The 19,440-nt window shown below is 35.5% G+C and overlaps 1 protein-coding gene across 14 annotated transcripts in view; it reads right to left on the reverse strand.

The window, feature by feature from the left end:
• DLG1 (discs large MAGUK scaffold protein 1) overlaps positions 1-19,440 on the reverse strand; it is a 192,127-nt gene that overhangs the window by 155,451 nt on the left and 17,236 nt on the right. For all 14 annotated transcript variants that reach the window (XM_030823041.1, XM_030823038.1, XM_030823037.1 and 11 more), the window contains exon 2: positions 4,631-4,795. In XM_030823041.1, the coding sequence (XP_030678901.1) occupies positions 4,631-4,795 (165 nt within the window). The remainder of the gene's footprint in view (positions 1-4,630; positions 4,796-19,440) is intronic.

Here is a 19,440-nt window from a genome sequence, read left to right on the forward strand (position 1 = left end):
GTACTTTCCTGATCTTAACAAAATGTGTCAACAAAGGTTTACATATGACTACACAAAGATTGCCACTCAGACAAGGCGATGACAAAATGCCAGCAACTGCAAGATTTCCACCAATTTCAGAAAGGGTAAATGTGGAAAAGGTAAGTCTTAGAACTGATGATAAAGGACATTTTAATTAATAACATACTCCTTTAAGCCTCTATAAAATATTTCTTTAAAAAGCTGTGAGGGACATAATCCTTTATCATTGTAATAATAAACAAAAAGCAAGTATATGTAAAGAAAAAGCAATTTAAAGCAGATACCAAAAAACTGACTTCTCATCTCTTATGCTCAGAAAATTAAGGAAGAAATGAATCAGATTAAGAAAGCAGTGAAAATCTTAAAGTATTAATGCTTTCTCTCTCAATACTATCAATTTAAGTCTCTCACTCTAGAAGGAGGATTCGACAAATGATGTCAGAAGTTTACTTGTAAATATTAATAGCTCAACACAGATAGCACAGTAGTTCAGGAAAATACCTCAAGCTTTGCATTCACGGGGGACTAGTTCCAGGACTGCCCGAGTATACCCAAATCCTCGCATACTGAAGTCCTGAAGTCAGCTATGCACTTATAGGAAGTCAGCCCTCTGTATACTTGGGTTTTGCATCCTACAAATACTCTGTTTGATCGCATTTGTTTGAAATCTGCATTTGTTTGATCTGCATATAAGTGGAGCAGTGCAGTTCCAACTCGTGTTGTTCAAGGGTCAACTATAGTAGCAGTAGTAGTGGTGGCACAATGCTTCGCAACTGCGCCCGCACATTAGAAACACCTGGAGAACCGTAAACCTCCCAAAGGCCAGTCTGCGTTCCAATTCACATCCCAAGATTGACTACCTAGCATTTAATTAGAAGAATCATAAATGGAGATGGCTGCTAAAAGGGTTTTGTTGGCCGGGCGCGGTGGCTCACGCCTGTAATCCCAGCACTTTGGGAGGCCGAAGCAGGTGGATCATGAGGTCAGGAGATAGAGACCAACCTGGCTAACACAGTGAAACCCCGTCTCTACTAAAAATACAAAATATTAGCTGGGCGTGGTGGCAGGTGTCTGTAGTTCCAGCTACTCGGGAGGCTGAGGCAGGAGGACGGCATGAACCCGGAGGGCGGAGCTTGCGGTGAGCTGAGATCGCGCCACTGCCCTCCAGCCTGGGCGACAGAGCGAGACTTCAACTCAAACAAAACAACAACAAAAAAGGGGGATTTTGTCATATTAATCTTTGATTTACACCAAAAGTCTTACCAATTATCATAATGAAGTAGGTTTTCACTGATGAAGGTAGTGGCTTATTAAACAGCAAAATGGGATTTCACTAGTGAAATCCATAGTATCCCAGTTATGTGAATTGGTTGAATTAATTTAGAGACACAATTCACCCTTGCATAAGGGAAACGGAAGCCTCTGGATAGGCCTAAACCCTTAGGGATAACACCTTAGGTTTAAAACCTAAGACATCTGGAGACTCTGGGTAAACAAAATCTTGTGTGTGGAACATTGTTTTATCTGCTTAGAATGAGCATTTTAGGCAACAACGCAAAGCTGGGGTTTCATGAGATTTAGAGAATAGGCTACATAAAATATGCATGCTGGCTCACTGTTTAAATGTCTGCTTGTGTCATAATCTGCAAACACACCAAAATAACTACTAAAATACCTACCAAAAGACCAGAGTTGGCCGTGTGCAAATTGGCTTTGGTTGGTTTGTAACAATAAGGATGACTAGAAATTCAAAACATCAGAAATAAAAAAATTATACATATCCTGGGAGTGTTTTTGGACAAAAATAATAAATAAATTAGATTAATTCAATCAAGATAAAAGCAGGCTGACAAGAACAGCACATTCAACAAGAAGCAGTGCTTGGTTTTTACGCGTGCTGAAGATCTTATGTTGTCTGGAATAAGAGTGAATGGCATTTATTTACTTTAGACTTTTTAAAGTTAAACATATGTTAAAATTTCTACAATAACCACTAAAGGAAGAGAAACAATTTTTAACTTCCAAGCTAGTAATAAGGGAAAATGAGATAAGAAAATACAATCCAAAAGAAGATAGGACCCAGGTGCAGTGGCTGACACCTGTAATCTCAGCACTTTGGGAGGTCAAGGGAAGGGGATCACTTGAGGCCAGGAGTTCAAAACAAGCCTGGGCAACAGAGCAAGACCCTGTCTCTACCAAACAAAAAAGCCAGGCATGATGGCATGTGCCTGTAGACCCAGCTACTTGGGAGGCGGAGCTGGGAGGATCACTTGAGCCCAGGAGTTTGGGGTTGCAGTAAGCTATGACTGCCAATGCACTCCAGCCTGGGCAACAGAGCAAGACCCTGTCTCAGAAAAACAAAAACAAAAAAGACAATATGAAAGGAATAGTCTCTAATGTTTAAGAATTAAACACACTTCTAAGTAACTCATGAGGCTAGCAAAAAACAAATCACATCAGACATTAAAAAAATACAATAAGAAAATATTACATATTCAAACTTGTGAGATACATTTAAAAATGCTGTTTCAAGAAACATTTATAAAAGAATACTACTAGAAAAGAAGGCTGGTAATTAGTGCAATAAGCAAGTGACTTGAGAAACTAGAAAAACAAGAAAACAGAATAAACTCAAAGAAACCAAAAAAGAAAAAAATAATAATGATAAAAAGAGAAAGGAAGAAAAGATAGAAGAATTGTTTCTGCCACTAACTGGTAAACAGCCAACTGATTTTTTGGCTGTTTACTCTCCCTAACTCTCTTTTAGTTCCCCAAGGGAGGATCAGACTACTTATACTGAACACTATCTTTAATTGATATTCAGCTATCCTACATGTAATTTATATTTACATATACACATATGCATGTACATAACATAAACATGTCTGTATGCATGCGTATGTGTGTATAAGAACAGAGGGGTAAGGGTGGTGGCACACAGGGCAGGGACTCAAGATAATTGTTTTTTAAGATGGTTCTTTGAAAAGACCATCTTTGAAATTGACACTTTTGGCAAGAATGGTGAGGGAAAACAAAGAGTCTGAAATAAATGATACTATGAATAAAAAAGGTACCATGCCTACATATGCTATAGATATTAAAAGCTATTAGCAGGATATCATACATAATAATTTGAAAATATATCTGAAATGTTAAAAATTACTCGAAAAAAATAGCCTAGCAAAATTAACTGATAGAAAATCTGAATCGTACTATAACCATTAAAAATTTTAACCAGTAGTATGATATCACTCCTCAAAGAGAATTACAAAATCCAGGTAAATTTTACTAGTAAGAAATGATCCTTAATCAAAATACACACAATCAACAAAGGATTAGTATTCAGAATATAAAGGAAATACAAATCAATAAAAAGAATGACCCAATACAAAAACGAGCAAAAGTTTTAAATGGGCACGTAACAGATAAGGAAACCTAAAGGACCAATAAATATATCATATCTCCCTAGTAGAATTCCCATTAAAATCACACTCAGATACCATTTTGAAACCAAAACAATGCCAAAAATAAGAATACCAATTGATGAGAACATGGATCAATTAAAAACTGTTAGATGTTCCTGCTGAAAATGGAAACGACACAGCTACTGAGAAACAATCTGGCCTTATCCACAAAGATGTATATATAACCTGTGTTTTTAGAAGCACTTTTTATACTATTTTATACTTATTTTATACTGAAAATAAATCCATATCCATCAAAAGTAAAATAAATTGTAGTACATTCATAAACTAGAAAACTCTAAAGCAGTGAAATTAATCAATTTGAGGAATGTAATACTGAGTAAAGAGTGCAAGTTAAAGATAATATACAGTATGAGTCCATTTATACAAAGTCCAAAATATGCAAAACAATTGATTAGCAATTGAAATATATGGTAGGACTTTAATAAGAAAGGGTAAATATACTCAGGATTGTAGTTACTTCTGAGGGGAGAGAGGATCAAGAAAAGTCACATATTTGGAATTTAAAGATGATGTTAATGCTCTTTTTTTCTTTTTTGAAATGGAGTTATTGCTCTGTCGCCCAGGCTGGAGTGCAGTGGCGTAATCTAGGCTCACTGCAACTTCTGCCTCCCAGGCTAAAGTGATTCTCCTGTCCCAGCCTCCTGAGTAGCTGGGAATACAGGCATGCATCATCATGCCTGGTTAATTTTTTTGTATTTTTAGTAGAGACGGGATTTCACCATATTGGCCAGGCTTGTCTTGAACTCTTGACCTCAAGTGATACACCCACCTCAGCCTTCCAAAGTGCTGGAAATGCACTTTTTTTATACCAACTAATATTTAAAAACAAGTGTTTGAAAATATTTCAGTGCGTGGTATTTGAAATTTAATAGTTATTTCTGTCATGGGAATTTTTAGACAAAGACAGCATCACTGAATAACATTCGTTTATAAAATACATATTTAAAAATGTTTTCTGGAGTACTAATAAGCACCTTGAAATTCTCCATAACTATGAAACTAAAATGCGGCAGTGGGGTAGGGCGAACCTACATGAAAGAATACTTCTCTCCGAGCATGAGCTATATGTATAACAAAAGTAATATGTAATTCATAACAATAATAAATAGATACTATCCTACCTTTATTGGTGAAATATGAGAATGAGAAACAAATCCATGGACATTCTCAATCTCTGATAAGTTCTTCTCTGAGACATGAACCAATTCTGGACCTATCACTTCATTTGTGATTTGTGGGGAAATATGCTCTTGAGGAGGTGTATCTTCATCCTGATACCTGTATTTCTGTAAAGAAAATAAATATGAAGAAGCCCTGATAAGCAACGTGAGTTTAATTCAAATCATGGTTTTCATAACTAGCCAAATGCTCAATATTTAGCAATATAAAAAGTATATGTGTAGTTTAATACATCAGATCTGAGAGAAATAGGATTTTATTTTAGAAATAATGCCAATAATAAAATTATTTAATTTAAACATTAGAAATAATTCAAAGCTAGGTGATAGAGAAGACTGAATATCGATTGCTCATTTCTTACCCAATGTTCGCTGAATCGTGTATCTCTAAGATAAAATTATTTAAATAAAGTCAACGTGAAAAGCCAAAGTTAGGCACCTTAGTCTGGTTTTCTTACTCCGTTAACTTGTACACAAATTTTTTAAAAGTCAGCCATTTTAATTTCTACCTGAAAATTAGTTCAGCAGACAACAGTATTTTTTATTTTAACTATAATCTCTCTCTCTCTCTCACACACACACACAAACCTCTATGCAATCTATTTCTAAAAAATTACCATAATTTTAAGAAAAGCTTCCTCAGACCAAGCTGAGAAGGCCTATGGCATAAATAAAGACACACTGAAATATTCTCTTTCCCATCACCCTCAAATAAACCTACTCATAAAGAAAAGACACAAAACAAGGTACAATAAAAAAAGAATTTCAACAAGAAACCAAGGTTTATTAAGTTGCTCTTATTAATGATTTAAAAAAAAAAGTGAACATAAAGTGATTTTTTTTTAAAAAGGCATACAAATGGGTCAGTACCCAGCAATCCCACTACTGGGAACAAAACCAATCAATCAATCAATCAGTCATTCTACCAAAAAGACACATGCATGTTCACTGCAGAGCTATTCACAATAGTAAAGAAATGGAATCAACCAAGATACCCACCAATGGTGGAATGGATGAAGAAAATGTGGTACATATACACCACAGAATACTACGCAGCCATAAAAAAGAATTAAATCATGTCCTCTGTGGCAACATGGATACAACTGGAGGCCATTATCCTAAGTGAACTAACACAGGAACAGAAAAGAAAATACTACTATGTTCCCACTTGTAAGTGGGAGCTAAACACTGAATACACATGGGCACACAGATGGGAACAATAAACACTGGGGACTGCTTGAGTGGGGAGGTGGAAGGGGATGTGGGGTGGATGGCTACCTATTGGTACTATGCTCACTACCTTGGTGACAGGATCATTCCTATGCCAAGCCTCAGTGACACACAATTTACCCATGTAACAAACCTACATATGTACCCCCTGAACTTAAAATAAAAGTAGAAAAAAATGAGTCAGTAAACTTAGAGGAAAAAATGCTCAACTTCTTTAGTGAGCAAAAAAAAAAAAAAAAAAAAAAAAAAAAAAATACAGCATCAGCATTCAGAGAAATGGGCATCCATCATCACATTCATAGTAGAGGCCTTTTTCTGGAGGGCAGTTTGGCAGTATGTTTCAAAAGCCTTGAAAACGTTTTCACTCCTTGATCCAGCAATCCCACTTCTAGGAATGAGAGACAGTATTAAGGAGGAATATCAGTTATCTGTTGTATAGATAGAAGGAAAAATGTATGTTTGTAAATGCACACCAAAAAAAAAAAAAAAGAATGGTAACTATGGGCTTGACTGCTGAAAATACTATACAACCTCCAGTAGCACTTTTTAAACATCCTTTTGTGAAATGGTACAATCACATGGAAAACATCAATCTGGCTTACATCAACATTAGCTTATTCAACAGGATATAAGAATAGTAATTTCACAGGTGACTGCAATTAGTTTCAAAACCAATAAAAAAAGGTTCTCTAACTTTATCCTGTAATCAAGTCTGACGTTAACATAAACATAGAAAACCTAACACAGTTTACATACTCAGTTGAGTGGAAGCACAATCTAAGTACTCTCAGGAGTAGATATAAGGAAGGAAATGTGGTGCCATCTTTTGAAACTCTACAGGTACTCAACAACTTAGGATATAGTTTAGAAGAGATACATGGATAAGGATATTCACTATAGTTTGGAATTTTAAAAAACTGACAATAAACTGCCTATCAACTAACAAAATGTCTAAAGAAATATGGCACACCCATCGTAGGAAATTCCACATAGAAGTTAAACTGACCAAAAGTCTACATTTTCTAATAGGACAAAGTAAAAACATAGATAATTGAATGAGGAAAGGATGTTCCAAAGCTACAGATACTTATATACGTGACACGTATTTTCTACATAAAACTATGTATGTACATAAATATATTTAAAATTTTATACAAATGCACTGTTTAAACATTTTAAGCAACACTGTATGTATGTATCATTATATATGTGTATGTGTGTATCCATGCCTATGAATGTACTATGTAATTTGGAGGGAAGTGAAAGGAATTAAAAAAAAAGCCTCATTCTTAAAAGACATAATTTTAAAATTATGTCTTTTAAGTATTTTTTAATTTATAAGTTCCCTCTTGATCCTTTTTTATTCCCTATAATTACGGAAAAACTCAAGGCATTTGACCTAAAGAGGTTCCAGTAAAATCAGTGCAAAATCATGGGGTCCTTCAATGTAGTCCTTTTGCTTCCGTATTTCCTGCAAATTGGTAGCTGGATGCAATAACTTAATTAGTCTCACGTTCAGTCCTTTTGGTGAGACTACAGGTGGTGGTGTGTTATTTTATCAGAAAGCATATAATACCTGTCTCTCTTTTTGTAAAGTTAGCAGCTCTTGATATTCAATGCCTAAACTAATGCATTCACTGGGATTTGCAAAAATTGTGACAAACTAATTCTATATTTATTTTTCATTAATGCAATGGAATACATGTATAAAGAGATCCTTCACCTACTATTTGGTTATCTGTTGGTATGGTTCACACAGGTGAAACAGGAAAAATACCCTTATTTACTAGTTTTCAAGACAGATTTGAAAAATTGGCTCCCTGCCAAACCTAAGGTGATCAGTTAGGTTTCTATATAGCATTCAATGCAATCTCTATCAAAATTCCATCAGGCACTTTTCCCCCATGGAAACTGACAAGCTGATCCTAATATCCACACAGAATTGCGAGGAACACAGAATAGCCAAAAATAATCTTGAAAATGAACAACAAAGTACAGGGCTCATACCTCCTGATTTTGAAACTTACTACAAAGCTACATTAATCAAGACTATGGTACTGGAATAAATATAGATATATAGATCAATGGAATTGACTAAAGAGTCCGGAAATAGATCCTGACATTTACAGTCAATTGATTTTGGACATGTGTGCCAAGGGAGAAAGAATAGTTTTTTTTAACAAATGATATTGGGACAACTGGATGCAAAACAATGAAATTAGACCCTTTCCTTACACTAGGTACAAAAATTAACACAAAATTAACCAAAACTTAAATATGAGCTACAGTTAGAAAACATAAGTGTAAATCTTTGTGACCTTAGGATTAGGAAATCGTATCTCAGATGACATTCAAAGCATCAGCAACCAAAGAAAAAACATAAATTGGACTCATCAAAAAAACAAAAAACTTTTGTGGCATCAAAAGCCACTATCAAGAAACTGAAAAGACAACCCAAAGGGGCCAGGTGCGGTGGCTCACACCTGTAATCCCAGCCCTTTGGGAGGCCAACGTGGGCAGATCACGAGGTCAGGAGTTTGAGACTAGCCTGACCAATATAGTCAAACCCCATCTCTACTTAAAATACAAAAATTAGCCAGGTGTGGTGGTGGGCACCTGTAGTCCCAACTACTTGGGAGACTGAGGCGGAGAATCGTTTGAAGCTGGGAGGTGGAGGTTGCAGTGAGTCGAGACCAGGCCACTGTACTCCAGCCTGGGTGACACAGCGAGCCTCAGTCTCAAAAAAAAAAAAAAAAAAAAAAAAAGACAAACCAAAGAATAAGGAGGAAAACATTACAAATAATATATTTCATAAGGGTCTAGTGTCCAGAATACATCTTATAGCTCAACAAGAAGACAAGTCGATTTAAAAATGGGCAAAAGATTTAAACATTTTCCCAAAGAAGATATACAAATAGCCAATAAGCACATGGAAAGATGTTTAATATCATTAGTCATTGCATAAATGCAAATCAAACCCATAATGAGATACTACTTCACATCCAACAGGAGGACCATAATAAAAAAAGACTGATAGGTGTTGTCAAGAATGTGGAAAAATGGGAACTCTCATACATTACTGATGGGAATGAAAATGGCACATTCCCTCTGGAAAACAGTTTGACGGTTCCTCAAAAGGTTACATGAAGTATCTTAAGACCCAGCAATTTCACTCAAGAGGGAGAAATGGGTATCAACTGCTAATGGATATGGAATTTCTTTCTGGGATGATGAAAACCTTCTGAAATTAGTGGTGGTAGGTGCACAACTCTGCGCACATAACCGTATACTTTAAAGGAGTAAATTTTACAGTGTATGAGTATCTTTAAATTATTATAAAATTATCATGATAAATTGATGGGTTATACATATCTGGTGATAGAATCTATTGAAAAATCTTTTCTGAAGCTGAAATTGACATATCTCTAGCCAATGGGAATCTCTTAAAGTTTCTGAGTTCCCTTATACTTGTACCTTTAGGAAAACCTTTTATAAAAATACAGTCACCAAAGCTAAAGTCTATTCTCTATTATAGGTTGAGCATCCCTAATCTGAAAATCCAAAATCCGAAATGCTTCAATTTTCAAAACCTTTTGAGCACCAATGTATCACAAGTGAAAAATTCCACATCTGACCTCATGTGATGGGTTGCAGTCAAAACTCGTTTCATGCACAACATTATTAAAAATAGTGTATATAAAGCCCTTCAGGCTATGTGTATAATGTGTATATGAAACAAATTTCATCCCATCCCCAACATATCTCATTATGTATATGCAAATATCCCCAAATCTGAAAAATTCCAAAATCCGAAACACTTCTGGTCCCAAGTGCTTTGGATAAAGGATGCTCAACCTGTAATTATTCAAAAACGAGAAACCTTGGGTTCATTACAATTATTATTTGAGAAAGTACTTCCAAGTAGCTTTCAGGGCCATCATTACATTACACAGCAATATTCATCTGTATTTCTTGTTATCTAAAGGTTTATCTCAACCTATTTCCAATTTTTTGTAACACTGAAAACTTCATATAAAACCAGTTTGCCAATAAAGTAGAACGTAGAAAACTAAAGCCTCCCTAAGGATGGTCCGAGTCTAACTTACCTAACACTTAAACTAAAAAGAATTACAAAGTGGTGATGAGGGTTAGGGATGAAGGAGGAAACATATTTTTAAATGATTATAGTAAGAACATTCTAAACACATTTCCCCATCCTTTTTTATGTTTTTCAGGCCACTACCTTTGACATAAAACTTTACACTGCCCTTAATCTTGGTTAACAATATCAGCAATATTATTTTACTCACTACAATGACTTACATATAGGAATGTGACTAAATTACTACTTCATTCCTGTTAGATAATTTCCAGATATCTTTCTTTAGAAACATTTTCTGATTATGGAAATGATGCAGATTCCTGAATCTATCAGAAAATCCAAAATAACTAAAATTAAGCCCAAAAACTAAGTATTTAATAAAACATTTAGTACAAGGTTCTTAAATCAACACCAGACAGTTGAACAAATACAATTATTATTAGTATGCAAATATCTCCCTATCTACCCCTCAAATACTTATTTCAGTAGTAAATTTAAAAGAAATATTTGGTACCACGTATTGTTCCATGCAAGTCAATATACTTCATTTTAAGAAAAACAGTAACAGTTTAACATAAAAGGAGCAGTGAGGCTTAATGTGAGTTCTTGAAACAGATTAGGATTAACACGTGTTGAGAAATGGAGGCCAGTATTACCCTGTTACCAAAACCAGAAAGGACACAGCAAAATAATAAAACTATAGGCCAATACCACTAATGAACACAGATGCAAAAACCTAAAGAAAATACTAGCAAATCGAATCCAACAGCACCATCAAAAATATAATACCCCATGATCCAGCGAGATTTATCCCGGGGAGGCAAGGATAGTTCAACATAGACAAATCAATAAATGTGATACATCACATAAACAGAATAAGGTCAAAGGCCTTATTTCAATAGACTCATCTCAATAGACTCAGAAAAAACATTCAATAAAATTCAGCAACCCTTCATAATAAAAAGTCCATGACAAACTAGGCTTTGAGAAACATATCTCAACATTAAAAAGACCACATATAACACACCCATAGTCAACATTATAGTTAATGGGGAAAAGTTAAAAGCATTCCCTCTAAGAACTGGAACAATACCGGAACACCCACTTTCACCACTCTTACTCAATGCGATACCGGAAGACTTGCCACAGCAATTAGGCAAGAGGAAAAAATAAAAAGCATCCAAATTAGAAAAGAGGAAGAAGTCAAATTATTCCTGTTTGCTGATATCATCTTATATCTAAAAAACTCTAAAGACTCCACCAGCTGGGCGCGGTGGCTCACGCTTGTAATCCCAGCACTTTGGGAGGCTGAGGTGGGCGGATCACGAGGTCAGGAGATCGAGACCATCCTGGCTAACATAGTGAAAACCCGTCTCTACTAAAAATACAAAAAAATTAACTGGGCGTGGTGGCGGGCACCTGTAGTCCCAGCTACTCGGGAGGCTGAGGCAGGAGAATGGCGTGAACCCAGCAGGCAGAGCTTGCAGTGAGCCAAGATCACGCCACTGCACTCCAGCCTGGGCGACAGAGCGAGACTCCGTCTCAAAAAACAAACAAACAAAAAAAAAACAAACTCTAAAGACTCCACCAAAAAAACTCTCAGATTTGGTAAATGAATTCAGGAAAGTTTCAGGATACAAAATCAATGTACAGAAATCAGTAGTGTTCCTATTCACCAATAATGATCCGGCCAAAAACCCAATCAAGAAGGCAATCCCATTTACAATAACTACAAAATAAAATAAAATAATAAAATACCTAGGAATATATTCAACCAAGGACGTAAAAGATCTCTACAAGGAAAACTACAAAACAATGATGAAATACATTGTAGATGACACAAACAAATGGAAAAATACCCCATGCTCATGGATCAGACGAATGAATATAGTTAAAATGACCACACTGTGCAAAGCAATCTGGAAGTTCAATGTAATCCCCAATAAAATACTAATATCATTTTTCACAGAAGTAGAAAAAAAAATCCTAAAGTTCATATGGAACCAAAAAAGAGCCCAAATAGCCTAGCCAAAACACTTCAGTGAAATAAGTCAGACACAGAAAGACAAATACTGCATGCTCTCATTTGTAAGTGGGAGCTAAATAATGTGTACACGTGGAGGCAGTGTGGAATGATGGACAATGCGGACTTGCAGGGGTGGAGGGGTGGGAGGGGTGGATGATAGGAGGCTGTTTGGTGGGTACCATGTGCATTGCTTTAGTGATGGATGCCCTGGAGGCCCTGATTTCACCACAATGCAGTTTATTAATGTGGCAAAACTGCACTTGCACCCCATGAATATATACAAATAAAACAAATGCAGGAAAACCATAATAAATGTAAGATGAGAAGAATTACAAAATGAGTGATAACAATAAGTGTAACTGTATTATATCTGCATTTCAAGTCTATCAAGGAAACACTGATTGCTGCATTCCTGAGGAAGACAAAAAACTTCCAAATTTCTCAACCAGATTATAGAACCTGAAAACACAAGAAACGACTTCAAATGTTTTGGAAGGAAAAAAAGCAAACTGAATCCAGCACTATGATGTGAAATGTATCCCAACAATAAGGATGGCTCAATTTTAAGACATGCATGTTTTCATGTATTTTACCATATGAAAAGATCAAAGAACAAAATTCCTACGATCATCTCAATAAACGTTCTAAGAACCACCACCTAAGAATGTCAATATTTTAAACCCATTCCTGATTTTAGGAGAAGAAAAACTCTTAGCAATACAGAAATACAAATAAACTTTTAAAGCATCTACCAGCAATCATATTTAATGGTGAAACAGGCATTCTTAAAGTGGCAATCAAGGCAGCATCATCTTACTCAACACTTCTCTAGCGTTTCTAATCAATATGCTAAAAACAAAACAAAACAAAAACAAGAAGCGTAATTGCCTAAAAGTGCAAAACAGAAAACTGTAAAAGAATTGTAAGGAGATGTGAGCATTATTTCTGAAGAAACGTTCACAACTTTAACCATTTTCTCAAAGGGACTTGGGAAAATTAAATAAGTCTGCGGGGTAAGGAGGAATGCTGTCCATGTCACAGAACGATCCAGTCTAACCACTGTTGTATTTGTCGTAAAAGTGACAGTGAAGTGGAAGGGAAATGTCGTAAAAGTGACAGTGAAGTGTATAGAAATGTTAATTTTAGGCCTGGGACAGTAGCTCACGCCTGTAATCCCCAGCACTTTGGAAGGCTGAGGAAAGAGGATCACTTGAGACCGGAGTTCAGGACCATTTTTGAGACTCTGCCTCTATAAAAAATTTTAAAAATCAGCTGGACGTGGTGATGTGTGCCTATGGTTTCAGCTACTGGGGAGGCCGAGGGTAGGAGAACTGCTTGAGCCCGGGAGGTTGAGGCTGCAGTGAGCCATCATCGCACCACTGCCCTCCAGCCTAGGCAACAGAGTAAGACCCTGTCTCAAAATAAAATATGATAAAATGTGTAAAATCTCCATCTTGTAAAATACTTAGAAAACTCTGTCATAGTGTCATGAACTTTCAAAAACAATTCCAAAATCGAAATATTACAGTATCTCCATTCGAAGACTAGGTTTTCTGAAAGTCAAAAGGAGGATATTTTAAATTCTAAAATTTATCTAACTAGCAAATATTGTATTTCATGAATCCGGTACACATCATCAATTATAAGATGCCCCAGTAAATATATTTACCCTTCAAAAAAGAAGAAAAAAAAACCACTGCCAAATAAGTTGTGAAACACATCAATTGCAAAAAATTCCAAATTTGAGACAGGTTAAAAGTAGAGGAAAGTACATTTTAGGATCAATAAAATACATTAATTTAAAGCCACAGACATTTACATTTCTTCTCCAAAATCCTTACTTTCACTTTTGCAATCTTTAACCACTAAAAAATTATCCTTTCAAGAGCAAAACTATACTCCTGGTTTCAAGGTTAAAATAAATGGCCTCTGTCAGGGAAAAAGAGCAGTCATTAAATTGTATTGCTCAGGCAGGCAAGATGCACAGCAAGCAGTAAAAGTGCACAAACTGACAACACTATAATTACAATAGGGCTGGTGGGTGCCCAAACAATGCAGATACTTTTAGGGTAAGGAAGACAATGAAATCTATCATCTGCAAAGAGTCATACTGGGTTAGGAATGAATCTCTCTGTGGCAGAAGGCCCCGGTGTAGGTGCTTATCTGTAACTTACTCTAAATAGAGTACAAAGAACACCTTGCTCACAACAGGTAGCTCAAGAGCCACGAGCTTTTCTATTCTCCAGCTAAAGATTATAATCTTATTCCCACTGCTCAGTCTGCTCCCATGTATAGGAAAAATTACGTGAATCAGTGTGATTTCCACATTACACTGACTTCATTTTGCTACTTGTATATTTCAAATGAGCTAACCACAATACAGAAATGCATACAAAACACTATTCTTTTTGTTCTTGACAATGGTTTAATATGAAGCTGCAGGAATAGAAACAGAAGAATCCTATAACAATTGATATTAGATTGCTTGTTTTCCTGAACACAACAAAAGCTGTTACAGGACCAGCGTAGAGCCACATCCAGACAAACTGTTTTCTTTCTTTTTTTTTTTTTTTCTTATCATAGTTTTTTTTTTTTTATTATACTTTGGGTTTTAGGGTACATGTGCACAATGTGCAGGTTTGTTACATATGTATCCATGTGCCACGTTGATTTCCTGCACCCATTAACTCGTCATTTAGCATTAGGTATATCTCCTAATGCTGTCCCTCCCCCCTCCCCCAACCCCACAACAGTCCCCGGAGTGTGATGTTCCCCTTCCTGTGTCCATGAGTTCTCATTGTTCACTTCCCACCTATGAGTGAGAACATGCGGTGGACAAACTGTTTTCAAATGGGGTTAACTATGCTCTTTGTAAAACACCTGCTACTTTGTGATAGGAACTACAGAATGACTTTCCCTGTTCCATCCGTATGTTAATAAAATTAGCTATTATATACATTAACTAGGAGCTGGAATGAAGATTTTAGGTACAATTAAACTATTGCCTGTGGTTAAACAATTTCTCCCAACTAGAGTCAGCTCTCCATATCTGTGAGTTCCATGTCTACAGATTCAAACAACTGCAGATGGAAAACATTTGGGAAAAAAAAATGCAACAAAAATAATACAAATAAAGAACAATGCAGTGTAACAACTATTTATGTAGCATTTACATAGAATTAGGTATTATAAGTAATTCAGAGATGACTTAAAATACAGGAGGATGTGCACGGGTTAGATGCAAACACTATGTCTTTTATATGTCAAGGATTTGGGCATCAGCATCCACTGATTTTGGTATCCTGGACCCAATCCCCTGTGGATACAGGGAGATGACTATTCATTCACTTGCTTGGAATAAAAAAGCATTAAAAATCCCCGAAACCACTGACAGCAATTGCCAAAAGATTAAGGGCCAAGAAGAACAGAATTACTAATTCAAGCTTTTTAAGGAAGGAAATGTCATATACCAAGATAGGATTTCCACATACCAAACCATCTTGAACATGCCAAAAAATAAAAAATAACAACGTGTTCAACCTTCACATGATAAAGCTGTACATGTGAAAAATGGTATACCTTACCAATACTGGGACTTACTCCTTCCCCCAGAAGTAAAGCCTGGATTAGGGAAAGGGCGGGGGAGGAAGGGGGAAGCAAAATACAATACAAACAAAATTGTGTTGTTATGATTTTATAGGAATATATAAATTTCCAAAACTGGCCATGATTGAATGAGATAAAACCTTGAAACAATAATCATGAGAAAGGACAACATTCTAAGAAAAAAATTCCTCAGAAATGACAAAAAAAACTAGAAACCAATCTCACTTATGAATGTAAATGCAAAGTTCCAAAACAAAACATTAGCAAAAGAGCTCAGAACTTCAAAATATTACAACCCAAGTAGAATATATTCCAAAAATATCAGAATAGGTAAATATCAAAAAAGCATTTCATGTAACTGATCTCATTAACAAGTCAGAAGGAAAAAAATTAATGAATAGCAAATAATAAACAAACAACAACATCCATTATGATTAAAAACAACCACTATCGCCTCTTGGAGTAAAACAACTGGACAGTTTCCTACCATAAATCAAACTAAAACCGCCATCACAATTAAGGGTGAAATACGCCACTAAAACTGACAGCAAAACTTTTCTATGGCTGCTTTAGTAAATCACCAAACACAGTGGCTTAAAACAACCAACATTTGTATAGTTTTGTAGTTGAGAAGTCCAAGATGTGTTTCACTGGGTGTCAGGAGGCTCTAAAGAAGAAACTCTTTTCTTGCCTTTTCCAGTTTCTGGGCACTGTCTATACATATCGCTTCGCAGGGGGCCCACTTCCTCCATCTTCAAAGCCAACAATGTCAGGCAATAAATAAGGTCAACAATAATCTCCCTATCTTAAAATCAGTTTATTAAAAACCTTATTTCCATTTGTGACGTTAATTTCCTTTTGCCATGTATTCACAGGTTCAAGGGGCTATCTATAGGGCACAGACATCTTTGAGGGGGGCAGCAGGGTAGGCAGGGAGGGCATTATTCTGACTATTACAGTATGCTACTGAAAAGTAAACAAAGAAATCTATGACGTAAAGGGTCAAATGATTTCTATGGATTCTCCTAAGATGGCATTTTAAAAAATCAGCATATACTCTTGATTTTAAAAATAACTCTTAATTATATATTTTCTTTTTCTTTTGGGACAGGATGTCACTCCTGGCTGGAATGCAGTGGCGTGATCTCAGCTCACTGCAACCTCCCCTTCCCAGGCTCAAGCAATCCTCCAGCCTCAGCCTCCCAAGTAGCTGGGACCACAGGCATGAGCCACCATGCCCAGCTAATTTTTGTATTTTTTGTGGAGACAGGGTTTCACCACATTGCCCAGGCTGGTCTCGAACTCCTGAGCTCAAAGTGATCCACCTGCCTCAGCCTCCCAAAGTGCTAGGATTACAGGCATGAGCCCTGATTTATAGTATCTTTCTATTCACCAAAAAGTCAACCATTAATCTGATTAACGGGGAAACACATCATTCGCATTAAAGTCGGAAATAAGTATATCATTATAACTACTGCTAACACTTTTCAGGAGATATAAGAAAAAAAACTATGAGATAAAAAAATCAGAAGGAAAAGAATAAAATTACAATTTACAGATGACCTGATGGTAAATCCAGAAAATCCAAGAGAAATGTAAAAAATTAATAAATAAATAAAAATAAAGAACGATATACCAACAATAAACAATAAAAGATTTCAGGTAGGTATCCAGGCAGAAAATGAATATATAGATACCAATTGCTTTCATTTAACTAAGTATGCTGGAAATTTTGTTGGACTGCTTTCAAATATGACCTGCCACCTGTTTTTGTAAATGAAGTTGTAGTGGAACACAGCCACACTCATTCACACTTCCATGTATGATTTATGGCTGCTCTCTAGCTGCCTTTGTGATACAGTGGTGGAGCTGGGTCGTAGATGGCCCACAGAGCCTAAAATATTTACTATCTGGTCCTTTACAGCAAAGTTTGCTGATCTCTGATTTAAACTAATAATAATCAATTAGATGGTACAAGGAGATAGAAGGCCATATCTGAAATAGAAACAAAAAAGATAAAACGCCCAGGAATAAAACCAAAGTATCCAAATGTCCAACTTTACCAAATGAAAAGAAGACAGACCATGTTCTTGGCAGAAAGAATCAAGTCAAAGATATCATCTCCTTCCTAAGTTTATCTGTACTTTTATCTTTAACATAATCCCAGCAAAAAGGCCAACAGAAAATTTATTCATTTATTCAAATATTTACGCAGGAATTAGAAGAGGTAACTAAAATTCTTGTAAAAAACCAGCAATAAAAAAAGAAAGTCTACAGATAAGGAATAAGTGTGCACAATCTTCAACAAATTTTAAAATCTATTATAAAACCTTGATTAATATATGGTGTTACTGGTACAAGGACAGAAAGATTAGTGAAACAAAGATGAAAATCGGCATATTAATAGAAATTTGGTACTATTTTTAATAAAGTTTATATCTTCAACCACTATCATTGGTTAAAAGATTATTCAATAAATAGCAAAGGGGAAAATGGGTAGCTACAACAAAAAATATCCTAAAGATTTTTTTAAATGAGACTGTAACACAAGATTCTTCCAGAGAAATTCTTTTATAACTGTAACAAAGACCTATACAGCTGTAACATAATACTGAGAAGCCATTAAAAAAAGACTGATAAATCTGACTAGAAGTCAAAACGTTAAAAACTAGGAAAAAAATATGTGTAACTTAAATCCAAAGGACTCATTTCACAAACACATTTAAAAACTACTAGTCCCTAAGAAAAAGATATAAAGCCCTCCACAGCCCTCTCTCTAATGCATGGAACAAGAACAAGCAAACAATTTAGAGAAAAAAAAAAAAAAATCAAGTAATTCTTACATATACAAAAATATGTTTATCTACTACTCCCAAGAGGATAAATGTAAATTAAAGCTACATTGATACACTACTTCTCACATTATCAGATTGTCAAATATCCAAGTTTGATAACATACTATATACTGATGAGGACATGGGAAAAACAGGCACTTTCATATGAATCTGTGGAGTGTACAATGGTACTACCTCTATAAAAGGACAATTTCACAACTTCTATCAAAATTATGAATACACAGAACCTCTGACCTGATAATTCTACTTTTAGGAATTTATCCTATAGAAATGTTGCCATGTTTACAATTGATGTGTGTAGGCAGTTATTTATTGTAGTATTGTTTGTAAAAGAAATAATTAAAAACATCCATCACCATATCCAGTAACAATGAACTTGTCAAATACATTATTCTTATTCAAATAAGAGAATATCACGAGCCATAAAATGATGAGAAAGGTCTTCAGGTATGGAAATAGAAAAAACTCCAGAATATAATGTTAAGTGGTGAAAACAAATCCAGAACAGTATAGACTATACTCCTGTGTGTGTGGTGGGGTGGGGGTAGTTGGGGGGATGGTAAGAGGAAGAGAAAATACACATATTTGCTTATATATGGAGAAACTAGGCTGCATAGGAAACAGATAACATTAGTTGCTTGATGAGAGGAGATTTACACCTGGGAGAAAGAGGCAACAGGGAGACCTTTGCATCTTCATATAGCTTTTAAATTTTAGGCCATGTGAATGTATTATTCATTCACAAAATTACCTTTAAAATGAAAATAATTTTAATGAGTTGATAAAACAATCATTACAGGAGATACTGGTACACAGCTAGAAAATCCAAGCAAATCCACTAAAAAAATTACTAGAAGTAATTTAGTATGTTAACTGATTTTAATTAGTAATTAGTAAAAATCAGATTTCTCATATTTAAAAGGCAAATTAAAAC

The sequence above is a fragment of the Nomascus leucogenys genome, chromosome 11, assembly GCF_006542625.1.
Source record: "Nomascus leucogenys isolate Asia chromosome 11, Asia_NLE_v1, whole genome shotgun sequence".
Taxonomy (NCBI): domain Eukaryota; kingdom Metazoa; phylum Chordata; class Mammalia; order Primates; family Hylobatidae; genus Nomascus; species Nomascus leucogenys.